The sequence below is a fragment of the Humulus lupulus genome, chromosome 6, assembly GCF_963169125.1.
Source record: "Humulus lupulus chromosome 6, drHumLupu1.1, whole genome shotgun sequence".
Taxonomy (NCBI): Eukaryota; Viridiplantae; Streptophyta; class Magnoliopsida; order Rosales; family Cannabaceae; genus Humulus; species Humulus lupulus.
This window is the reverse complement of record NC_084798.1, coordinates 74,312,600-74,338,942: the sequence shown is the minus strand read 5'-3', so window position 1 is coordinate 74,338,942 and position 26,343 is coordinate 74,312,600. Positions and strand designations below refer to the sequence as shown.

At 36.3% G+C, this 26,343-nt stretch overlaps 3 protein-coding genes across 3 annotated transcripts; all 3 read right to left on the bottom strand.

Moving 5' to 3' along the window:
* Nucleotides 1-914: 914 nt before the first annotated feature.
* On the bottom strand, nt 915-2,307 carry LOC133785216 (uncharacterized). Its single transcript, XM_062224467.1, has 3 exons — nt 2,193-2,307; nt 1,498-2,006; nt 915-1,382 (listed from the first exon to the last, which is right to left on the bottom strand). The coding sequence occupies exons 1-3, from the start codon at nt 2,305-2,307 to the stop codon at nt 915-917; spliced, it is 1,092 nt and encodes a 363-aa protein (XP_062080451.1).
* A 2,497-nt stretch (nt 2,308-4,804) lies between these two features.
* LOC133782281 (uncharacterized) lies at nt 4,805-11,945 on the bottom strand. Its single transcript, XM_062221529.1, has 2 exons — nt 11,472-11,945; nt 4,805-11,297 (listed from the first exon to the last, which is right to left on the bottom strand). Exons 1-2 carry the CDS (start codon nt 11,928-11,930, stop codon nt 10,839-10,841), a joined length of 918 nt encoding a protein of 305 aa, XP_062077513.1. The 5' UTR covers nt 11,931-11,945; the 3' UTR covers nt 4,805-10,838.
* A 3,303-nt stretch (nt 11,946-15,248) lies between these two features.
* Nucleotides 15,249-16,099, bottom strand: LOC133782280 (uncharacterized). Its single transcript, XM_062221528.1, has one exon. It carries the CDS (start codon nt 15,836-15,838, stop codon nt 15,401-15,403), a length of 438 nt encoding a protein of 145 aa, XP_062077512.1. The 5' UTR covers nt 15,839-16,099; the 3' UTR covers nt 15,249-15,400.
* Nucleotides 16,100-26,343: the final 10,244 nt, after the last annotated feature.

The window sequence follows — 26,343 nt, the reverse complement described above, 5'->3', positions numbered from 1 at the left end:
TCTTTTTTTTTTCTTTGTTTAATAGTGAAGTTGTGGTTTGTAACTGGATACTGTTTTAGTACTGGACTTATGTATGGTTTTTTTTTTTTTGGTCAATGTAAAGAATTGGTTTCAACTGTTGGCTTAATATAAAGTTTTTTTTAATGTATTTTATTTTTATGTGTATGTTTTTTTTTAATAGAGTTGGTGAATTTTTTTTTTAAAGTGTGAAGATATTGTTATGTACATGTTTTTTTTCATATAGGTTTCGATTATTATTGTATGAAGATGGTGTAACCGGTTTCTTCTGTGTTAGATAGTAAAAGCTATATGTTTCAGGTAACTGGTTACTGTTTCTTTAGTTTTTATTTCTATTTTTTTAATTATTTTTTGATTTATTTATGTTTCTTGTTTTTTTTGTGTGTGAAAGATTTGTGATTATATAACTAGGTTTTTTAAGTAGTTGGTTTCATTAATATATAGTCGTTTGTTAAATTTACTTATAGTATCTGCTTTTTTTTTTCTATTTTATGTGTTGTAACTAGGTACTTGAATCTTCAGATTTTGAATATCTTGTGTTGGAACCTAGAAGTTGAGTATCAAGTTTATAATATTTATGTTTTTTTGTTTTGTGTGAAAGATTTGTGGTTATATAATTAGGTTTTTAAATCATTGGTGACATGTATATGTAGTCGTTTGTTAAATTTACTTATAGTATCTGTTTTTTTTCTTTCTATAATATGTGCTGTAACCAGGTACTTGAGTCTTCAGATTTTGAATATCTTTGTGTTTGGAACCATGGAGTTGAGTATCAAGTTTTTAAAATGAAAATGTTTAAAAAGTTTGTACTTTTATTGAAGTAGAAAACATTAGGATGCAATTTTATTACATCAAATGAAAATATTGAAATTGTAGTATATCTATTCTTTAGAAAATTATTTGTCTATTTTCTTTGACTTTGTTGGGTTTCGTTGCTTTCGGATTGGTTCATTCCTGCATGTTTTTCTATTATGTCCTGGCTGCGCGCATCTTCCACATTTTATTTGCACCTTTGATTCTCCTCTAGATCTGATTCTTTTCCTTCTAGGGCGGCCTGGTGGTTTTCTTGATTTTGGTGGTAGGAAAATTTTGTTTAAAGTCTCTGGCAGTGTCCATTCGCTTTCATTTGGAAATGGATGAACAGTTGAGTCATATGTTGCTTTCATAGTTGTAGTTTTGTAGTAATCAGCAACATAATCATATGTTTTCAGCCGTGTTTTGGCGAATACTGCTATTGCATGTGCACACGGTATTTCGTCTTGTTGGAACCATTTGCATTCACATGTTTTCTCCATTAGGTTGACCAAAAAATTTCCTTTCTGTTCAACCACAACTTGGTACAGTATAGTGTTTAATGGGAAGACCTGTTTATTTTAGTAGAGGAATACATGTTAGAAACTGGATACTGTGATATTTTTGAGTAACTGGTTACTAAAAGTTTTGGTAAATAATATTCAGTGCTCAATATATGTCAAGTACCTGAAATTTAATGGCACGAATAAAGTTTTCTCTAAGCACAGTTTCAGTATCTGTTGTTACTTGTGTGAATGTTCCGTTTGCTTCGTTACCATTTTTCCATACCCATTTTTGAACTAAACTTCGAAGGCCCTCCATCATTGTAGTGATTGGCAGCGTTCTTGCAGCTTTCAATGCAGCATTTATTGATTCAGCTATATTTGATGTCATCATTGTATATCTTCTTGTTGGAGCATGGCATCTAGACCAAGTTGAATATCCAATTTTTTGTAAATATGGTCTTATGCGTGTGTCAATCTTGTCTATTTCATGCATGTAGTGCTCAAATGATTGTACCCTGTATGCCTTTGCTGCTTTGACAAAGTTTAGGTTTAGGTCCTCCCCATGGACACCAAAATTGACTTTGATGTTGTTTAACCGGTGGAATATGCATGCTCCATGGAAAGCTTTTGGGTATACATCGTCTATAGCATTTTCTATGCTTTTATGCCTTTCTGAAATGATTGCCATACCTGTTTGCAAAATCACAATGGAGTAACTGGTTATTCTGTCTTAACTGAGTAACTGGTTTCATTAATTTATATGACTGTTATTTTTTTTTTACACTGTTTTCACTATTTTATTGCTGGATTATTATTAAACTGATAATTTTATGAGTTTAGTTTGTTTCAATAAGAATATAAAGAAGAAAACAATACCTTCTCTTTCTCCATATGTCTCCTTTAGCTTTGTGAACAACCATAACCATGAGGAATCATTTTCAGAGTCTCCTATTCCAAATGCTAATGGGAATATGTTGTTGTTAGCATCCATTGTTGAAGCAGTGAATAAAGTTCCCCCAAATGATGTCTTCAAGTAAGTTCCATCTATCACAATGACTGGCCTACAGTGTTTTCATCCTTTGATGGAATTTGCAAATGCTAGGTACATATATTTGAAGTGATCTGTATTGTCTGTAACCAGGTGTGTAATTGTACCTGGGTTCGAGACTTTTAGCATGTGAAGGTAGATGGGAAGTTTTTGGTATGAATCACCTTGGTTTCCCCTTGCCAATTCTAAAGCTTTTTCTCTTGCTCTCCAGGCTTTTTGGTACCCCATTGAAACACCAAAATCATCTAGCATGTCGTTGATTATGTCATGTGGTATGTGTACTCTCTTTATTGACATGTATTTTGATTTTATTAGTTCCCCAATGACATTGCAATTAGCCTGCATGTGGTCTTCCATAATGATATCCAAGGAGCAGGTGTGAGTTTTTACATACTTTCTGATTTTAAATGTTTCTGTTTTCCTGAACTTTGAAGCTCTAAGTAACCAGTTACAATTGTCATCCACACAGGTTACCAGGTACTCTCTTGGTTCAGATCTTTTTGTCTTGAATTGGAAGTTGTGGATCATAACATAATAACATAGAGAAGATTTCAAGAGCTTTTTATCCTTATAAATCTGGCCTTCTTCAACTTTGAAAATTTTATGATCAGTTATAATTTCTGTTTCTTCTTTTCTTTTTCTTTTTTTTTCTTCTGTTCTCTCTATGATAAATTCTGCTACATCATCAGCTATGTCTGTAATATTTGGGAAGGTTTGTACCTGGTTATTTCTCGTGTAGGTTGCTTCGTTATATTGTAATTCTGTAGCTGATTGCTCGTTGTTTAGTTGAAGAACTAGCTTTTCTAAATCTGTGTTCTGTTTTTGTGTTTCTTCTTCATATGTAGTGTGTTGAACAGTTTCAGCTATTGTTTGATCAACAGTGGTGATGCATAGTGGTAGCTCAGTTACTTCACTTTGGTTCTTTTTCAGCTCAATGTAGAATAGAACTGAATTGTTAGTGAGTAATTTCATTGGTGGCATACCTGGTGATAACTGGTAACTCAGCTCAATATTTTGAATATTGCATTTTATCTCAGTTTTCACTAAATGAACCAAATTGTTTAGAGAACAATTTGTTGGTATTATCAATCCAGTCATGGTGTAGTCATCATACTGATATCTATCTGTCCATACACCTCCAAAACGAATCAATGTCATTATGGTCTCCATATCTGCAATATAGCACAACATAATTTTTAGTGATGTTTAAAATGTATCTGGTTATGTTAGTGAATGAATACTATTAATGTTGAAATTATTTTAGTAACTGGTTTCTTTTACTGAATCGAGAACTATTTTCCAGGTTCCATAATTATTTATGTTGCATTAAATTCTGTTTTTGTGTGTGTAACTGGTTACTTTAGTGAATGTGTTGTCTTTTTTATTTATTTATTTTTTTTCAAATATGCAAAGTTAAAATTATATTGTGTAACTGGTTTCATAAACGTAAATCAGTTTCTATTTTTACATTTTTCATGATAATTTATTATGCAGAATGTTATTATTATTATTTTTCGTATGTAACTGGTTACTGTATTTATTTTGTTGTTATTTTTATATTATTTTGTAATATTTGAATTATGTAATGCTGAACTTTTTTGTGATGTAATTGGTTTCATGTGTGTAATTAAAAAAGTTTTGAAACAAGTAGTTTGAGTCAAAAAATTTATCAGGAAGTAATTTGCAGATTCTTTGTGTAAATATTTTGCATGTCGTATATTTGAAAAAAGATTTGCTTACCTGTTTGAGAAATCAGAGAAATTGATGGTTTTCTGCTTTTGCTGATGTGAACGAACGTAAAAGCAGGGGATGTAATCGGAGAAGAAGATCTGTTTATTGGAGAAGAAGAAGAAGAAGATCTGTCAGAGAACAAGAAGAAGAAGATTTGAAATTGAATTGAATGCTGATGACTGGAGAAAGATGATGTTACTGTCGCGATATTTACCAAGAGGAGACGATGATGAGAGTAGCAGCCACCAATTCTTGATCGGATTTTGATCGGAAACAATGGAGAATATGAAGCTGTGATCGGAAAAAATGGTTGATGAATTGCTGTACGCGGACAAAAAATTTCTTGATTGGCAGTGGGCGAAATCTTTTTCTTGATCGAAAATTATGGGAATCTGGTTTGTTAGTGTATGAAAATTCCATATTTATATTTTTGTATTAACCGTGTATTAATATATTTGGCTTAATTATTTTTTTGTTCATATATATTTAAAGTTTAGTTAAGATTCCCATATTTACGTTAAGTTCTCTAAAAATTAGTGGAAATTACATTTTATATGGACTTTTAATTGATATTTTAAAAAATATAGCTTTTTTTTCATCTTAACTTTTGTATGGCTTTTTATACTTTTTTATCACTTTTGTGGTTTTTTTTCCCATATTTTTGTTAAGATGTCTTATTTATGCCATATATTGTTTCTACTGATTATTTTTTAAATCCAGGGGTAGTTATGTAATTTTATTTTATGTAATTTTTTAAAATTTTACAAAGGCAATTTACTTTTACTTTACCTTTTCCATTCAGTTTTTTTTCCTTTTGTTTCCCGAGTGTTCTTGCATGCGGTTTCGGTTTGGTGATCGGGTTTGTTGATGAGTATTTTGGGGTGATCGGATTTGTTTTCGGTCATCGGACTTGTTGATTAGGAGTTTGGTCGACTTGAAGTTTCAGAAATTTTGGCTAACGGTCTTGAACGCCGTCGGTATGCGCCGTTCTCCTCGGACTCCGACGGTTCCTACCGACAATGCAGGACCTAACGTTAAGGTATATTGTTTCTTTCAGTGTTTTGGTTTGGTTGTTAGTTTGATTTTTGTTTATTTGAGTTGGAATCGTATATTTATTTGTATGTTGTTTCCACTGTTCATATTTTCATTATTTGTATTTATGTTTTTAAGGGAGGTAATGTTGGTTCTTCATCAACAAGTGTTGATGGCGGTTTGCGTTCTTCCCCTCAAGTTAAGGATTCTTCAAGGATCAAGAGAACTGCTGCTGGGACAAAGAAAGATCGTCAGAGTAGAGTTAAGGTACCTAGTTACCTTGATTTTTTTTTATTCGATTTGTATATGTATGTTTTTCCTTTTTGCTGCATTTTTCTCTTGAGGGAAATCTTATATGATATATGTAATTCCCACATATATGATTAATATCATATGCCTTCATATTGATATCAGATTATGATGAAACTTGCTCTGGCTTGCTGTATCTTCAAGTTTAGAGCATGTTTATATATATATATATATATCTAAATGTGTGTTTGTGTGTGGTTATGTCAATTAAATAATGATAAAACTTGCTCATACTCCTTGATGTATACTACTGATTTCATACATTCACAGTTCGACATTTAACAAAGTTCAAAGTAACTAGGTAACTAGAAAAACATACATATAAAACAAAGTTCAAAGTGCATTCTAGAGGTATTGTTTTCTGTTTGTGGTCCCTTGTTTCTTTGATATTGTTTAAGTGTATGATTATGCTTATTATGATTAGTTTTTTTGTCATGTGTTCTCATGTGGTCCCTAGTTTCTTTTCAATTGATTTACTTTTATCATTTGTTGTTATTTTAATGTTTTAAGTTTCCCTGTTATCTATGTTATGCCCTTTCTGTTTCTTTTTTTATAATTTTTTTTTGGCTTTTTTAGGTTCCTAGTTAGTTGTTGATTTTTAGTGTTTTTTTTTAAAAGTTAATAGTTTATATGTGTTTGGCCTTGCTTTTCTTTTTGTGGTTCCTGTTTACTTTTTATGGGTTAATCGTATTATTATGTTTCTTAAGTTTTAGTGTCTTGTAATGTGTTATCATGTGGTCCCTAGTTACTTTTGTGTTGATTTTATTGTATAATTTTGTTTAGTTTAATGTTAACTTTTCATTGTTCTGTATGTTTTCCACTTTTCTTTTTATTTTATTTTTTATATTTTTTTGTTGGATTTATAGGTACCGAGTTAGTTGTTTATGTTTATTGTTTTATAATAGGTACCTAGTTACCTTGTTTGTTTTCCCCCCTTCATATTATTCATAGTTTCTTTATTCTGTTTACTGTTATGTTATCAATGTGTAATTGATTCTCATGTTTGTTTTTAGGATGCGCATTTCAGAATTAAACCTGACAGGCGTTTTGGAAGTAAAGTCCAACAGTGGAATAAGCCGTCTGTTATTAGTGAGATTAAGGCTGTTTTAAGTTCGAAACAAAAAGCAATGTTTCGAAGAACTCCTTTCGGTCACTTTTTGGATATGCCTGATATTACATTTCAGGCACAGTTATTTCATAGTGTTTTGCTTCGGGAGGTTTATCAAAAAAATGAAGAATCCGAGTTTTGGTTTAACTTGGGTGGCACATTAGTTAGGCTCTCAATCAGTGAGTTTGCCCTGATTACTGGTTTGAAATGTGTGGGCAGTGTTGACTTTGGGATGTTCAAAGAGGCTGATTTAGGGCTTAGGAAATCTCTTTTTCCGTTGTACGAAGGTAAACCCAGGAAGGAAGAAAAGCTTAGGAAAGAGGAGGTTGCATGTGCATTTAATGATAAAAACTTGAAGAAGAAAGGTGACGAGGTTGTCGTTAAGTTGGCTATTGTTCATTTGTTAGCCAATTTTTTGTTCGGGACACAAACTGAGACTCGTGTTGACAACTCATTCTTTGCCATGGTTGATACTAATTTTGCTGAGATGAAGAAGTTTGCTTTTGGGAAAGTGTTGTGGCAAAGAACTAGGTGTGTGATGCGGGCAGTTTTGAAAGATAGGAACGCCATGTATGATTGTGTTCCTAGGAAAGCTGATGGTTCACTGGATAACTATAGTTATAAGTGTTGTGGTTTCCCTATTGCTTTCCTTATATGGATATATGAGACAATTCCTTCTTGTTCTCAAGCGTTGTGTAGACGGGTTAATTGTTTGTTTCCAAGGATTCTGAATTGGACAAGCAGGGGAAGTATCTCACATCAGTATTTGGTTGATAACGTTCTGTTGGAGGAAGAGGTATTGATTTTGTTTTTTTTTTTCAATTTGTTTTTTTGTCGTTCTCTTTCTATTTTTTATTATGTTTGTTTTATAGTTGGGTAACTAGTTACTTTGTCACAGTTATTTTTGTGTTTGTTTTTTTTAAAAAAAATTGATTCTTGCAGTATGATGTTAATGTCATAATGCCTACTACTGAAGAAATGAGGCTGCCTATTCTGAGAGGGTTGTCTTTTGAAAGCAAGTTTTTGCCAACAGATCCACCCGATGACGATGTTGCTAGTTCCTCAGATATGCATCAGGATCTTATTGCCATTCAATCAAAATTGGTTGAAGTTCAAGATTCCCAGAAGTCTATATTGATTGCAATTTCTGAGTTGAAGGCATCCTTTGCTTCTGTTATATCTTTGTTGGATGGTATTAAGGCATCTATGGCAGCTGGTAATCATAATGTTGGTGGAGAGTTTGAAGATCCTATGCATTCTGAGGCTTCTTCGGAGGTAACTGGTTTCTGTTGTGTTGTGTGTTTCCCTTTTATGATGTCTAATTTGGTTCTATTTTGTTTAAAAATTGCTGGTTTTTGTATTTTTAGGATTTTTCTGATGGCCATTCCTCTGGGGGTTACCAAAATGTTGATATTGGTGAGGAGTTGGGGGCTGATTTGGAGCATTCTGTTCAAATTGCTTCACAATTTTTTTCTACTGTTAAAGTAAGATCTTATTTCGTTTTATTTTGTTTAAGCAATTGGTTTATTTCCTCCGTGTTTTTTTGTTTGTAATGTAGTATTGGTTGTATATTTTTATTTCTTTTTTAGGAGCCAATTAAAGTTGACTCAAGTGAATGCTCAAGTCCCCGAACTCCCACATTTCATGTCTTTAATGCAATATGGAGCGTTATTAATGATTCGGTTGAGAGGCCACTTAAAGAGAGTAGTTCTTTGGAGGATAAAAGTAAGTGGTCAATTGTGATATATGATGATGCACAAGCAGTTGATTCTGGACTGATTTTGGGAAGGAAAAGGCAAGCGAAGCCGAGCGCTGTTATGAAATCTCCTTTCTTAACAAAATTTGGATCTTTTGAAGTTGGAGTGAAACAAAAAAGAAAGAGGACGATATTGGATAATATTTGTCCCTTTTCCAATGAACTTGGTGATAATCACACTAAAGAACAACTGTCTGAGTTTGACTCCTGGATTAATCGTGATCTGAAGAAAAGGAACAAGTATGTACAACCATTATTTGTTTTAAAGTTTGTTATATGTGTAATATGTATGATTAATTTGTTGACCTTTTTATTTTGTTTTTTTATGTATTGTTTAGGTTCAAAAAATATGATGATAATTCTGTGGACCCACCAATTAACTTCACTTTTGTTCATATTTCTGAGAAGACTTGGTTTCATAGCCTTTATTTCTCTGGGCAATTCGTTGATTCATCAGTGAGATTCTTCCTTTTTAATTTATCTGGTTTTTCATGTTGGAGTTTTTTTTTTCCTTTTTTTTTTGTTAGAAGGTAATAAGTCTAGTGATCTATTTATGCTATATATTATGATGTTATTGGGTAACCAGTTACCTTACTGTTTGCTTTGTTGTAGTTCATTGGGTAACTGGTTTTTGTGTTGATGATGGTCACCAGTTACCCTTGTGTGACAAAGTTTTATTGACTGTCATAGTAGATTTGTTTCTACACATATCATTTTATAATCATGTTTTTTTTTATTATGCAACATATTGATGTGATGATGTATTACTTGAGGAGAAAGGTTAAATTGTCTAAAGATTTGAAGAGAAGAGTATCTACGACTGACACTTGTTTTGGGCAAAACATAGTGTTTATGTATGAAGATTTTAAGAAAAAAGGTAGTGGTGCGTTTAAAATAGATGAGAGCTGCGTTGCTTTGAAGATAATGAAGGGGGAATCCATGTTTTGTGCAACTCATTGGAATTTGCTAGATGATGTTGTCATGCCTGTTAATGTGAAGGGTCTTATGCACTGGATTTTGTTGCACTTTAATATACAGCAGAGATCTCTTACGGTGTATGATTCAATGTCTGGTGCAAAGCATGAAAATCAGACTTTACCTGTCGTTGAGGCATTTGCTATTTTGATTCCTCTTCTATTGGAGATGATTGATTTCTATGTTCGTAAGGATATTAATCTTGATGTTAGCCCGTATGATGTGGCAGAGAATGAGGCTTTGAAGTTGAGCATTGCTAAAGGCATTCCTCAACAGACTGATTGGTTAGTTTGTTTATTTGATTTTAGTTTTTTTTTTTTTTTTTTTTGTGTTCTGTTTTGTTTATATGTTCTTTGTTGTTTTTTTTTTTACTTTTTTCTATTATGCAGTGATTGTGGGGTGTTTTCTATTTATTTTGCTAAGCAAATAATTCTTGGGAAGGAGAACGAGATGCCTAAAAATATTGATGTTCGTCTCCTTCGCAAAGACATTGCTGTCAGCTTGTACTATCATGGAAAGAACAAAGAACTTGAGGGATACTTAACTAGCGATGAGTTCACTGAGAAGCTTCTGGAGAGGAGACAGAAAAGAATGAAAATTGCTGCATAGGCTTTTAGTGATATTATATTTCTTTTGGTTTTTTATCTTTGTCTACAACTGTTATTAAATGATGAATCAATTTCTAGTTTAACAGTTAGCTTTTTTAATTTTCTTCTTATGTAAAACATTGAGATTCTTAAAGTCATTTTATATATACATATTAGTATATTGTTTTGTTAATTCTTTTCCTGTAAGTGTTTGGAAGAAGGATTTAGAGGGTAACCAGGTACCCAGGTTGTTTATTTGCAAACATTTCGAGGGTAACTGGTTACTTAATTGTTTTTTTTTAATTTTTACCCCATTGGTTTGTTGTTTGTTAATTACATTTATTAATATATAAATAACACTTTAAAGCAGGTAGTTCCCAGTTGAGGGAAACTAGTTCCCAGTTGGGTTGTTTAACTAATTTTATTGGTGATATTTGAGGGTAACTAGGTACTCAGGCTGTTTGTTTCCTAATATACCGAGGGTAACTGGTTACTTAAGTGCTTTTTTCCCCCCTAAGCTTGTCTTTTTTATAGTTATGCAACCAGTTTATTAAGTTAATATTAAAGTAACTTTAACATTATATATAGACGAGTTTGTGATAGAAGAAAGTAAAGGTTTTAATTCTTTTTTTTTTTTTTTGGCTTTTAGATTGTTATAGTGGGGTAATTTATCTTGTATTGAAACTTCTGGGTAACCAGTTACCTATATCGTTGTTTTTGTAGTTAATTTTTGGTAACTGGGTACGATCATTTTTTTTTTTGTCATGGTTTATTTATAGTGATGGTAGCATTGAAAAATAGAAGCAAACAAATCCAAGAAATTAGTTTGAAAGTTTTTTATAAGTTTGCATAATCAATCAATGTGTTTTATTTTGAAACAATCTTATTAAAATACTGAATGATACTTGATGAATATGAAAGTCTCTCTTTCAATGAGTAAAGCTATGAAAGGTTTGTTTTGCTGTAGAATATGAATCTATGTCTTTGGCTTTTTCTGTTTGTTTGGCTTCTGAAATGGAGGATTCCTGCAAGTCTTCTTGTTATGTCCTGGTTGTGCACATTTCCCACAGGTGATTATTACCTTATTTTCCCCTCTTGATCTTATTCGTTTCTTTCTTGGTCTTCCTGCAGGGATTGTTGCATTTGGAGGCAGCACTATTATGTCCAAGTGTGGTGGGAGATTCCATTCATCTTTATGGGGCAAAGGATGAACATTTTCTTGATACAATGCTTTCAACGTTTCTGTTCTGTAGAATTTTGCACAATAATCATACACACTCAGGTTTCTTTTTGCAATGACAGCTACTGCATGGCCACAAGGTATTTCATCTTCTTGGAACCTATTGCAAGTGCATGTTCTATTATGTATATTTACTGTGAAATTTATCCCCTTTTGATCACGAACTTGGTATTCTATTGTGTTGAAAGGCAAGACCTAAAAATAGTTTGTCATGAAATAGAATCAGATAATAAACATTTTAACTAGATTTAAGATTTAAAGTAACTAGTTATGCTTCTGTGTAAAAAAAATTTCCTGTTCTTATGGAAGGTAACTGGTTACCATCTATTGACAGAATAAGGAGTTGTAAGAATATGTTTAGTTGCATACCTCATACTTCATTTTTGAAACAATGTCATGTCTCAATTCATTTTCTGTTGCTGTAGAGACTTTTGTGAATGTTCCATTTGCATTATTTGAGTTGTTCCAAACCCACTTTTGAACCAAACTTCTAAGGCATTCAACCAAGATATCAATGGGGAGATTTCTTGCAGCTTTTAGTGCAGCGTTGAGTGATTCTGCGATGTTGGATGTCATCATGGTGTATCTTTTTGTTGGCGAGTATGATCTTGCCCAAGTTTCATACTTGGCTTTTTCTAAATAGGGCCTAATGCGTCTATCAATTCTATCAAGGCCTTTCATGTAGTTTTCACATTCTGTCTTTGTGTATGCTTTTGCTGCTGCAATGAATTTCATTTGTAGTTCTTCTCCATGGCTCCCATACTTGCCTTTCAAATTATTGAGTAAGTGAAACATGCAAGCTCCATGGAAAGCATTTGGGTACACCATATGTACTGCATTGTCTATGCTTTTATGTCTGTCAGAAACTATAGCCAATCCTGTGGAGTACAAAAAATTTAAAATAAAAAAACAAAAATTAAGTATTTTTCATTTTTTTTTTTAAATTTTGGTGAAGGTAACCAGTTACTTTGGTCAGATTCTAAAAGAAATAGCATGTATTTGTGTATTTTGTTTTGGTAAAATGTTCCTATTTGTTTGTAAACAAGAATATATCGTTGAAGCTATCATACCTTCGGGTTCTCCATAGGTTTCTCGCAGTTTGGAGAAGAACCAAAGCCATGAGTTATCATTTTCAGAGTCTGCTATTCCAAAAGCCAACACGAAAATGTTGTTGTTTGAATCTAACGTTGATGCTGAAAATAGGGTACCACCATGTGCATTTTTCAAAAAAGTTCCATCAACAACAATTATAGGCCTTAAGTATCTCCAACCCTTGATTGAGTTAGAGAAAGCTATGTATAGGTATTTGAATCTATCTTCCTTGTCTGTGAGTAGGTGTGTTATTGTTCCTGGATTTGCTTGCTTCAACATGTAAAGATATATTGGCAGCTTTTGATATGAATCATCGGGGTTCCCTCTTACTAGACGCAAAGCTTTCTCTCTTGATCTCCATGCTTTTGTGTATCCCATAGTTACTCCAAAGTCATCATTCATATCATTCATGATGTCATTTGGAGTGTAATTTCTTTTGATTGACTTGTACTTATTCTTTATTAATTCCCCAACTACAATGCTTTTTGCTTGCCTATGGTCTTCCAAAACAATTTCAACAGAGCAAGTGTGATTTGGATTGCATTTCCGTACCTTGAATAAATCTTGATTTCTGTACTTAGATGCTCTCACCAACCAGTTGCATGTTTCATCTGCGCAAGTAACTAGGTACTCTCTAGGTTCTGATCTTTTTGTTTTGAACTGGAAGTTATGCAGCATTGCATAGTAGCTAAGGGCTGATTTGACTGTGTTCTTATCCTTGTAAATTTGTCCTTGCTCTATTGTATTCACTCTGTAATCAGATATTACTAGTTGGATTTCATCCAACTTCTTTTTTCTTTTTGTATTGTCCTCAATTATGAAATCAGTTACTTCTTCAGCAAAATGAGGTATGTATGACACATTTATGCCCTCATTTGTTGCGCTTGATATTCCTTCTTCAAGTAACATTTGTTCATTGATGGAAGCTTGATTTGCTTGCATTAATAATGTCCCCACCTCCATTTCTTCTGCTGTAGCTTTCTGATTTGCTAGTAGAAGAAGGTCATTTTCATTGCTTGATTCTTGAACTATAGTGACACACAATGGTAAGTCTGTTATTTTAGCAGCAACTTTTTTCTTTATTTCCAGGAAGAACAACACTGAATTGTCTGTTTCAACCTTCATTGGTGGTGTTCCTTTTTCTACTTTATAAGAAACTTCAATAGTTGCTGTTTTTTCCTTTATCTCCTTTTTTATCAAATTCATCAAGTTGTCAAGAGAACAATTTGGTGGTATTAATATCCCAGTCATTGTGTATCCTTGGTACTCGTTGTTTTCATTCCAATTTCTTCCATATTGAACCAAAGAAGTAATATTGTCCATATCTGTAAAATTTGGCAATTTTTTAAGCAGTTAGTTGGTTCTAAATGGGCTAGGTAACTGGTTAACTTAATATTTAATCAAATCTTATCCTGAAACATTTAGCTTTTGTAGGGTAACTGGTCACACTTAGTTTTATATATTTTATGTTTTTCAAATTAGTTATATATATTGATTGTTGTTGTAGGGTAACTTGTTTCACTTAGTTTTACACATTGTTTTTTTTTTTTTGCAGGGTAACTGGTTACCTTAATATTGAATCATATATTGTCTATTTTTACACTTAGTTTTATATAGTTGTAATTTCTTCTTAGTTTTATTTATTGTCTGTTTTTCAGGGTAACTGGTTACCCTATTGTTACTGATTGTTTTTGTAGTAAATCTTCCTAGCTACATGAAATAATTTTTTTATTTTTTTATTGTAAAGATAAATTAGAGTGTCAAATTTTTAGAGTTCTTGTTTATTGTCTATTTTTCTTGGTTAATGAATGTACAAAAACCAGTGGGAAGGTAACTGGTTCCATTAATCTGTAGTTCCATACCGTACTGAAACATTTTAGTTGAATTTATTGAATGTTTTTCCAAGTAACTGGTTATCCTAATGTTTCTGAATGTTTTGGCTGTTAAAATTCACACTAATATCAAATTATTCTTTTTACTGTAAAGACAAATTAAGATGTAAAAATTTCAGAGTTCTTGTTTCTTGTTTTTTTTCTGGTTAATCAATGTATACAAACCAGTGAGTTTCGGTATTTTTTTTTTCTATTTTTTAGTTTATAAATTGTTTCTGTTATTCTGCAAGCACATTTGATCATGATCATTTTTATTATAATCAAGATAATAGTTCATCTATAATTTTTGATTTTGTATGCAAATAATATAGAAGATTTAACAAAGTTTGCAAAAAAAAAAAAATGACAGCAGAACAGAGTTGACAGAGGAAACGGTTTCTTGCAAACCTTGTTTCTTGATCGCCTAGTGGATATGCAGGTCGCCGGAATCTTCAAAGATTGCAGCTGGTATGATTGGAAGAATGTTCGAATTTTTTTGATTTCTGCAGAACGGGACCATTGCTTTAGTGATCAGATTTTTCTTGCATTTTTTTGGCAGAAGATGATGTCAAACCTTTGCTAGAGTTGGTCGATTGTTGTGGTGATCGCCGGAGATACGAGTCGTTGCCGGAGAAGGAAGGTATCACCGGAGAATTGAGTGCCGGAGATGGAAGTAATAGTAACGTGGTTTTTTGATCATGTTTCAGGCATGAGCAAATAAGCAAAGGAGGTTTGAATTCGTAATTACATGTGTACCCCTGATTTGTGCTGATGTTTTGTTGTTTAAATTTCAATTGTGGTATGTACTTATTTTTCCCATATTTTAAGTTTTCCTTATATAAAATATTCCATACATATTATAAAAAGATTTATTCCCATATTTTTGCACAATTATGGCTAAAAAGCCATATTTATGAAAATTTCCCTAAAAGTTATGCGCCTTAAATATTTGCGAAATTGGCGTTATGGCTGAGCGGCCCAGCCTGTAGTAAAATTTCGACTACGCACCAATTTATTTTAAAATTGGAGTGAATTACTACTGCAATGGGATGACGTGGTCTCTCTTGACCCTGCAAATATGTAAGAAAAAAATCTTGCTACACAAATTTTCTCACTCTTTCCAGATAAACAAACAGCTCCAACACACACAAGTAGATCAACCAATTAGAAATCACACTTTGACTAGACTTAAAAAATAAGTTTGCGACAAAATACGTATTATTAACTTGCTTCGGAAGCATACATATAACAAATTTATTCACTGAAGCATTTTCACAAGCAGGTAATATTCAAAACTAAAAGACAGAGAAAGCATCACATTGAAATTTTGCGGGTTCAAGCATTTGAGGATTGGAGCTTAGCTAACTTCGAAGCTTCAAGATCCGCAGCTTGCTTGAGGAAGGTCGGATCATCGTCCTCGAGAACCATCTGAATCGGTGACGAACCGAGGCCGTCAGCTATGGCGAGAAGGATCTTCTTCATCTCGGCCCTGAACTCGTCTCGATCGACGGTGCCGCTTCGATCGCAGTCGAACTTGTCGAAGATGGAGTCGTAGAGCTGGGAGAGCTGTTCGGCCGTGGTAGCCACGTCGATTCCAAAGTGGCTCTCGATGAGCCTCATCGTCTGGAAAGCTTTCCGGAGCTCCGCTCGGGAGAGGACGCCGTCCTTGTTCAGGTCCAGTGACACGAACTGCTCATCCACGCTCTTGTTGAACTCCGACTCGTCGCTTACGAAGTCCCTCACCGTCGATCCGTCAATGATCACCACACCCATGTTTGATTGATTTGATCTCTCTGTCTCTTTTCTTAGGGTTTTAATATTAAAAAATACATATATATATCAGAAGTTAGAAAAGGAAAGCTTTAATAAATAAATCTTCAAATACAACCACTTCGGATGAAACGGCGGCGTTTAATAGTCAGACTAGTAAGAAAATAGGGGAATAGGAGGTGAGATTCGAGTTTGCTGTGGCAGACGGAGGATACAACACAACGCATGTCTATCCTCGCGCGTCCTTTTGTTGTGGCCTTTTCACAATCACTAGTTTTTAGTATTCTCTACATTGAATCATTCTTCTTCCACTTGTTTTATGCCCATGTTTTGTATTTTCCATTTTAGTATTATTATTCCATCGAATCTTCTTATTTCCATTTGTTTTGGTCAATTTTTTTTAGTGGAAATTATATTTAATATGCTTTTTTTAATCAAGTTTACAAAAATATGATTTAAAAAAAAAAAAAACATATTTTGTGACTTTTTTTTTAGAAATTTTCAATTTTATAGATTTAGTTTGCTATGATTTTATATAAAAATTGGTTTATGCCATAATTTTACTCTAAATCAAATTTTATTAAATTGGAAATGTATTTTTATAATTTGATTACTATTATTTTTTTAGCTTAATTGATTTTCTTAATACTAATATTATGTAACTATTTTTATATTAAATTTTACCTGGATTGTTTTGCAAAAGTTTTTTTTATGTAATATGAACTGTGTTTATTAGCTTATTTTATTTATTCTAAATATTTTTTTCTTTTTTTAGGTAGTACTTTTTTTTTCAATGTATGGGTAAGGTAACAAGTTACTAGCTTGATTACTCTTTCACAATTCCAAATATGTAAAAAAAAATCATAGATCTAGGTTAAATAACATGTTATCATGAGGGGTAACCAGTTACCCAAGAGGAGTGACAAGTTAATTATATTAAATATGAAAAGAAACATCAAATTTGAAAGAAAATAAAACATGACCTTATAAGAAATTATAAATTATTTTAAAAAGTATTGAAGAAAAAGAAGAACATATGTAATCAGTTACCATAAAGAAGCCAGAAATATACACACACATCAGAATGTGAAGGTAACCAGTTACCATAAAAAAAACCCAGAAATATACACACATATTAGAACGTGAAGGTAACCAGTTACATATCGCAGATCTGAGGATAGAAAAAAGTATATTTGTAATTATATGAGTAATTTTTTACCTAACCTTAAATTTTTATACAAGTTAGTTCCAAATCTAAAAGAAAAAGGTTTAGACCTAGAAAAAAAATCAAATCTGAAAATTGAAAAGTAAGATTAGTTGGTCGGAGCTTTTGGAGATTTTCGTTGTGGGATATGCAGGTGGCAGGAGTCTTGATCGGATCTTCAAGATGTCGCCGGAGTTGAAAGTGGTTGCGCCGGAGCTGGAAGTTCTTGATCGAGTTTTTGGAGATGTTTTGTGCGACTGGATTTTGAGAAGAATATTGGAATGCTAACTACGATAGTACCCTTGTTTTGCTGATGTGTTTTGGTTTAAAATTTAGTTTTCATATTTAGCTATCTACCAATTGTTTTCCCCATATTTTGGTTTTTTAATAAATATTTCCATAAAAATTAGAAAAAAATATAATTCCCATAATTTTACACAATAATAGTATAAAAGTCGTATTTACAAAAAAATTTCCAATTTTTATATTAAAATCATCACGTGCTTTGCTAAAGGGAAATTTCACTATTTATGCTTAATAGTCTCTACTACTACTAAAAAACACCACCACTATTCACTCTTTCATTTTGATTCTAAACATTCCTCATTTACCTAAAATACCCCTCCCATTATATCAAGAACACTAAAACCCTCTCTTCCTCTCTATTCTCTCTCTCTCTCTCACGAAACCCTCACTAAAACCCACAGCGAGTGCCAAATTTCTTGTTGAAATCTTTGTTAGCCATCACTATTTTCTTTGTAAATATTACAATATCAAATGCAACACCACTTTAAGGGGTTTTGGAGGAGAAAAACCATGGGTATGAAGATTGCTCATTTTTTTGTGTTGGGTATTATTTGTTTGTTTTTTTGTTGGCTATTTCGAACAGATCTGAGCGTATATTGGTGTGTTTTTTGGGTTTGTTAGACAGATTTTGCGATATGCGTTTTTATGGGTTTTCTGCGTTTTCTGCAACATATTTGCTCGATAAGAGCTCGATAACAGCTTGATAGGTGCTTGATACTATGTAGAAGATGGTTAAGTTGTGTGCTCGATGTTGCTCGATAGTGGCTCGATGATAGCTCGATAGGTATAGCATTTATTTCTCGATGGTGCTTGATAAGAACTCAATATGGGTTCGATTTGATCCTAGGCTATTTGGTTTAGTAGTTTCTCGATATTGCTTGTGGTGCTCGATTAGTGCTCAATAGGGGCTTGATGAAATGTTTGGTTTAAAAACTTATTGCTCAATGTAGGATTGATAGAAGCTCGATAGGAGCTTGATAGAGCTCAATGTAGGTTCGATTACTGTAACGTCCCAAATTACCTAATAAGGCTTAGGGCTTTGATTAGGGGGCCAAGATGGGAAATTGTGGAAATTATGTGATTATGTGATATATATGTGTATCATTATATAATTATGTGAGTTATATTATAATATGACTTGATATGCATGTGTGTATGTGTATTAAAAATGCATGTGGGCCCATTTCTGATTAAAAGGGGAATTTTTGTAATTTGACCCGTTACGGGTATATTTGCCATATATGTGATATATGTGTGGGACCACATTATTATGTGGATATATTTGTGTTACTCGGCACGAGACGATCCTAGGGAGCGAGCTAGTGGGAAAGTCACAACAGGACTCATACTTGAATCGGTGTGAGTCAAGGGGTATTTAATACATTACCGGGTTATTGGGTAATGGGAATAATTATTTGATGATATATTGGGAGTTAGTGAGATCAGGAGAGAATTATGGGAATTTTGACTATTTTACCCTCGGGGGTGTTTTTGGGACTGCGAGCATTTGGATTTGCTTTAGGTTACTTAAGCTCAAAGTAGCATGTCAAAAATAAAAAAAGAACATTCAGTTACATTCTCTCTCTCTCTCCCATTCTCTTTTGGACGCCCGTTCGCATTTTTGAAGGAAACTTGAGTTTTAGGACTCAGATTCAAGTAAGGATCAAGTCATAACGATTCTAGGAAAGATTAGAAGTTTATCAGTCAGAGGATTTAGCGAGAAATGACATAATCAGAGGTAATTTAAGCTTTGAATTTTTGAGTTTTTGTTTCCTGAATGTTTCCTAAATTTTAAATTTGGATTTTACGTTTTGATGAGTTTTTGAATGATTTGAAGCTTGGGTTTTGATAGTTTTGGACCATTGAGATGATTGAGAACTTTTTTTTTGAGATTTAGATATGTTTGGATATGTCTTTGGAAGGATTTAAAATGGGAAAAACAGAGTTCTTGGCTGTGTTCGTGGTTGGGTAGCAGCCCTTTTCTTGTGTGTCGCAACCCAGGCTTGAAGAAGCAGGTAGCTCATGGTTGTTTGGGCGCTTGGGCCGCGACACCCTTTAGGCAGGTCGTGGCCCACGACGCAGACAGAGAGGGGTTTAGCCCCTGTTCTTGAGCAGGCCACGACTCGGGTTTTTGGGGCCGCAACCCAAAAGGGCAGTTTTGGCCAAAGTGGATTTTTAGTCATGGGAACTTAAACCTAAGGGCTTGGGATCGATCTTACTACTCGGTTTGGTAGGATTCGACGTCCCGAAGGCTAGGACTCGGTCTAGAAGCCTGTGTTTACTCATTATTGATGGGATTCTATATTATGGTTGTGACTAGGTTATCGCTAGGGGCTCAGAATCAGGATTGTACTCCAGGGTCGTTTATTGGTAACCTGTGCTTGGACCAAAGGTAAGAAAACTGCACCTAGTATGTGATACATGTGATTATGGCTTGGCTTGAATGTTGAATATAGAATTGATCAAAGCTTGAGTCTCTGTAAATGTGCATGATTATTATTATGCTTGTTGTTGACCCAAGATTTGGCCAACTGACACGGAGTCAAAATATGCTTGATATGAATGAAAGAGATGAGAATAACGTAATGAAAAAAGTAAATAAGACACAGTAATTTATAGTGGTTCGGCCCCAGGACCTGGTAATGACCTACGTCCATTTAGAATGATATTGATATAAAAATCAGAAGAGTGATCAAAGAACTGGGGTTCAATGAGTTTCACTAATCTCTGAAGAATGATACAAGTTTTCTAGGAGAATTGCTATAGTCTCAAGTGATTCAAAAGCAAAAAGTCCCCTCCCTTGAGCTATCTCTTGCTATTTATAGGCTCAAGGGGGATTACAAAAGATTGTTACAGATATTCTTTCTTGAATAATCGAATACCCAGAAGATTGTATGAGATAGATTCGAGATTCATAAAGATCTTCCCATAAATGTCGCCTTGTATACGAAACCATCGACCAGACTGGTCGCGGGTAAGACAGGCTTACACTGCTTCTAATGTGTCCTTTGGTCGATATTCTAGCAGACGTTTCCAGGTGTCAGCCACGTGTCCAGGGATTACTTGCCACGTCATCAATGCTAATTTTATGGATAACATTTGCCCCCCAAGTTTATTTATCACGAGCAGTAAATAAACTTTTGGACGAACGACTCTTCGGTAACCCCGCCTGACGTGTCAGAACCCTTCGTGTGTTCTTGGAAAAAGGTAACCCACTTCTGTCTAATCATGTCCTTTCGGTTCCCCAGAAACGATTTCGACGGCCATCCCGTTTCCCCATACTTTGAAAAAGGAAAACTAATGATTACACTTTTTAATGTCAGAGAAAAACTTATATAAGACCTTCGAAGCCTCCTTTTTCTTTTTACGCACGCCACTGTTCTTGCAAGAAACCCTAAAAACCAGAGTTTCAAACTTCCCCGGAGATCGTTTTCCTGCACTTCCAAGACTCAGACCGTGAGCTCCTTGATCTCCGAAGACCTTTCTTCCACCTCCACGATCACTCTTCTTGGTAAGTTTTCGAAATCCCATTCCTCTAATTTTTTTCGTGGTGCATGCGTCTGAATATGTACTGTTTCTGGTTTGAGGTACTTGTAGACAGCATGTTTTGTAGGCAAAGTAGAGTTACGAGTTAGTTTAAAATCCAGGATCATGCTTTTTAGGACGTAAAATCGAAGTAAAAATTCGATTTTTAGGCTAGTTGAAAAAATAAATTTTTCCCGCCCTAAGGGGAGTTGAAAAAGCTCTTTTAGAAAAACTTTTTACTTTCACCCTTTGATCCGCTTTTCAAACTGTTCGTGTAGAAAGATTTAGCTTTTCGTTAGAATGCTGTTGTATAAAAACTTAATTTTTATACTCGACCAGTGTTATTCTAAAAAGCTTTTAAAAGTTTTCTATCCTCACCTCCCCATTCTTCTGTATGCAGATTTTAATGCCAGATTTGTGGGGAGGTGAAAGGCCTATTGACGACGATCTTCTCGCCCAACTGCTCGAGGGAGAAGATCAACCAGCTGACCGTGTCCACGAGATCCCTTTTTCGCGATCCTCTTCCAGACCTCATCCTTCTCCTTCAATGGCCCGTTCCAAATATTTAGGCAAGAAAAGACCCGAGTCTGAAAACAACCCAAATTCTCCTGCCCGTCCTGATTCGCAGGCAAGGACTCCCTCGACCAATGGTCGAGAAAATCTTGTTCCTGACCCTAATATCCAAATTAGGGCCAGCCCTTGTCATCAGAACTTGCCTGATGTCGAGTGGTATACTTCCCCAGCCAGTTCAGTAACTCTTCGAATGATTGCTAACTGTTTCAGAAAATTCCCCCTCACTGGGGTTTCCATTATACAACCTGCCGCAGATCAGAGGGCGAACCTCCCCGGGGGTGTCAACAGCGCCTGGTCTCGGTATCATATTGAGGCAGGAGCTTATCTCCTTCTTCATCCCTTTTTTGTGGGGGTGGACAATTATTTTGGTGTCGCCCCCTTCCAAATAACTCCAAATGGATATAGAATGCTGGCCGCACTCTATATCCTGTATAAACTTAAGAAATGGCCAGAACCTTCACCCCACGAGGTCAACTATCTCTTTGACCTCAAGTCTAACCCGCAACAACACGGAACGGGTTTCTTCCATTTTTGTCACCAGGAAACCAGTCGAACATTCCTGAGTGACACTACGCATATCTCGAACGTGGGGCAGTATAATAAGGAGTACTTCCTCACCCCGGACATATCCAGCAACAACCTGGCCTTCGCACGAGGAGGTAAGCACCGTTCCTGACTGGTCGATACTTTTACTCAAGGTGTCTCCTTTCGTTTTTCTTAAACCATATTCTTTTTTTCAGGCCCTTGGTTACGTCCAACCCCAACACCAGACATGGTGTTGAGGTCTAACACTCTGGCCAGGATGTCCGACGCAACAAAAAGCGTCAAGATCCTAGCGACTGAAGAAAACTTGAGGCGGTCTAGCCTCCTGGCTCCTCGCCATGAAAATAGAGGGTCCGTGGTGGACGAAGCCACTGCCGAGGGGGTTCCCGAGTAGCAGCCTCCCGTGTCTCCTCGGAGGAGGAGGCCAACGGGGATTACTATTAGGGAGCCCACGGGCAATCCTTCCGCAGAAAGGCATTTTGCTCCCCAAGGCAAGGGGAAACAAAAGGCCAAAGAGCCAGCTGTGGACTTGGGAGAGTCCTCTGATGATAATGGTAACACAATTTTACTTTTAAATGGTTTGCCAATTCCCTGTCATTTGTTCGACGGGGAAGGCAATTTTACGTATACTCCAAAATTAGGGCCAGACTTCTTCATGCCAGATAATGAGTATATGACTACTAGAGTCAATAGTGTAGCGACCAGTAGTTGTAGCTCGGGTATTCACTTTGTTGCCTTTCTTCTGTTGCATATAATATATTTTCATCTGCCTCTTAGTCTTATCAGTTTCCTGTGTTTACTTGCATGCAGACATGGCTACTCCCAATATCTTTGACATGTACCAGGCCGAGGAAGAAGAGGAGGTTCCCCAACTCCAACGGAGATCCAAGAGGTGAATTGGCGAGTCCAGCCGAGGCCCTTCGGCCAAGAAGGGTCGAACAGAAGACCTTCCTAAGGACGCACCAACTGGGTAGACTCCTGGGCCAACGGGGCAAACTCATCCACCAGCTCCAACAGAGAAACAGACTCCTCCTGCCCCACCAAATCCTCCGGCTGCATCCGCCAGAGATGAAGTTGTTCGTGACGAAGCTCTTGGGGCTAAACTCATGAGCCGTACCCTTCGATCAGCCAGGGATCGCCTTGACCGCATTGGCAAAGGTGATTGTGTCAGGGATGCAATGGTCGAGGCTGAAAACTTGGGGGCTGACCAGGTTCTGAATAGGGCCCTGAATGAAATCTCCAGTGTGAGTACTTCTTCACTTTTTTAAACCTTAGTCTTTTATTCTTCATGGCAGGCTCTAACTTTTTCCTTTGTTCACAGGCTTTGCTATCTACTATCACTGCTCGCACCCGTATCCAGGCTTTCATCGAGCAGGCCAAGGCAAAGGCCACTGAGAGTCATCAAGTGAAGGCGGCTGAGGAGCTTTTGGCTGCCGAGGCCAGGCACGCCAAAGAGTTGGAGGCACTGGCTCGAGAGAGGGATGCTGCGGTGACCAAACTGTCAGAGGCTGAAGCCGCAAAAGATGCCGCCGTGAAGTTGAGGCAAGAGTATCGAGAGTTCAATCAAGCTCATCTTCGCGAGATCAAGCATCTGGGGGAGACACTCAAGTCCAAGGATGAGGCTATTGTCACTCTTGGAGGCAAGGTGAAGCAGCTGAAGCTTGACAACTCCAAAAATCTTGAAAAGTACAAGAGGACGACGCTCCGATGTTTCTACAACTTCTGGAAACATAATCAGGGTGCCGAATTTAGCTATCTTTCGGAGGAAGTCAGGGATGCTGAGTTGGCTCGCTGCACAGCCCAACTGGCCAAGGAGGAGGCAAGGTTGAGGATCCCTGCCTCTCCAAGCATCGTTGGTGTGGAAGAAGAAGAAGTTGTCGAGGATGCGACCAACCAGGATGCTGCCCAGGACCCTCCGGCCCCGAATGCCTCTTAAAATTTTCTCATTTATTTTTTCCTTCTTTTTGGCTATACGACCCACGGGTCGTGATGTAAAGACAATAATTTCTTTTTGAACTTTGCTGCATGGGCAGTAAACCCTTTTTTCTTTTACTCGAACAGTTACATCCAAGCAGCGATGCTTGCGGTGTAAAAGCTTAAATCTTGATGCTATAATATCTTTATAACATTTGTCCGTATGACCGAACTTAGCATAGTACTTTGGCATGACTTAACAAAACATAAATTTTGAAAAATATTCTAAGTACTGTAGCATGCTTTCACTCATTTTGTTCATGTGTTTACATACCTTGCGAGTATGCTTTGCTATCGATGTGCCTTATATGCCCCCCAAGTGATCGAGGTGCTTTAGGTCCTTGGTCACTTGCCCTGACCATGGCCTGTTCGAACATTCCTGTTCGTGCGGAAAAATGATACTTGTAATACAGCAAAACAACACACGTAATGAACAAATATTTGTAAATGTAAATTCACAAAGGTTGGCAAGAATGACTGGCTGCGCACAGTCCCTTATAATCTCGTATTAAAAATGGACTAAACATGTTTTTACGAGTGATTCTGTAATAGAACCTTACATATACGAGCAGTTAGCCATACAGCGTGGCTAGCCCTCTTTGCAAAACTTGTAAAAATTAATTTTTTTTTTAACACAAGCCAGTTCTTTAAAAATGACTGTTCATTGATAATACTTGCGCAGGTGTTCTCCATTCCAGTAACGTGGAACGAGATCTCCGTTTAAGCGTGCAAGTTTGTATGTGCCTGGGTGAAGGACTTCTTCAATCTGGTAAGGTCCCTCCCAATTAGGTCCGAGCACTCCAGCAGTAGGGTCGCGGGTATTTAAGAAAACTCGTCGTAGCACCAAATCTCCGACGTTGAATTTTCTTTCTTTAACTTTGGAGTTAAAGTACCGGGCGACTTTTTGCTGGTATGCAGCAACTCGAAGTTGAGATTTCTCTCGTATCTCATCGATTGAGTCTAGGGACTCCATCATTAGCTGGCTGTTCTGATCTTGGTCGTAAGTCAAACGCCGATGCGAGGGAGGATCTAACTCGACAGGTAACATGGCTTCATATCCGTAGGCTAGGGAAAATGGAGTATGTCCTGTTGCTGTACGGTAAGACGTTCTATACGACCATAGGACTTCAGGCAGCTGCTCTGGCCACGCCCCTTTAGCTTCTTCAAGTCTTTTCTTCAGGGTGTCTTTAAGAGTTTTGTTTACGGCTTCGACCTGCCCGTTTGCTTGGGGGTGTGCAACTGAAGAAAAGCTTTTAATAACTCCATGCCTCTCGCAGAAATCGGTGAATAAGTCGCTGTCAAATTGGGTCCCGTTGTCTGAAACTATCTTCCTGGGCAAACCATATCTGCATACAATGTTCTTGATGATGAAGTCAAGAACTTTCTTGGTCGTGATGGTTGCGAGTGGTTCAGCTTCGGCCCATTTGGTGAAGTAATCAACTGCTACAACTGCGTACTTTACTCCACCTTTCCCTGTGGGTAGGGATCCAATCAAATCTATCCCCCATACTGCAAAAGGCCACGGGCTCTGCATCTGCTTCAGTTCATTTGGGGCTGCCCGTAGAATCTTGGAGAACCTTTGACATTTATCACATCTTCGTACATACTCCATCGAATCCTCGTTCATCGTTGGCCAGAAGTAGCCTTGCCTTAGAATCTTTTTTGCCAAACTCTGCCCCCCAGCGTGATCCCCGCAGAAGCTTTCATGCACCTTCTTCATGAGTTCCTTAGCCTTTTCTGGTGTAACGCACCTGAGTAATGGCATTGAAAATCCTCTTCGGTACATAACACCATCGACCAGTATGTACCTAGCAGCTCGCCTTTGCAGAGTTTTGGCTTTGTTCCTATCTGTTGAGAGTGTACCATTTGTCAGATACTCCAAGTAAGGCGCCATCCATGTATCCTCCATCTGAATTTCCATACTGGACTCCGTTGCTTGTATGCTCGGCTTACTCAGTCTTTCAACTGGCACAATGTTCAAAGCGTCAGCATCCTTTGCGCTCGCGAGTTTGGCTAAGGCATCTGCGTTTGAATTCTGATCTCGCGGGATCTGCTGGAGGGTGTACTTCGTGCACTGGGCTAGCAGGTCCTTTGTTTTATTTAAGTAGGCTACCATTTTCAATCCTCGCGCTTGATATTCTCCAAGGACCTGATTCACCACCAGCTGTGAATCACTGTAGATATCAAGCGTCTTTATGCTCATATCCTTTGCCATTCTCAATCCAGCGAGGAGTGCTTCATATTCTGCTTCATTGTTTGATGCAGTGAAGCCGAACTTGATGGCGCAGTGAAATCAATGCCCTTCCGGCGTTATCAATATCACTCCTGCTCCAGCGTGGGATTCGTTGGATGAACCATCCGTGAATAGCTTCCACGAAGGAGT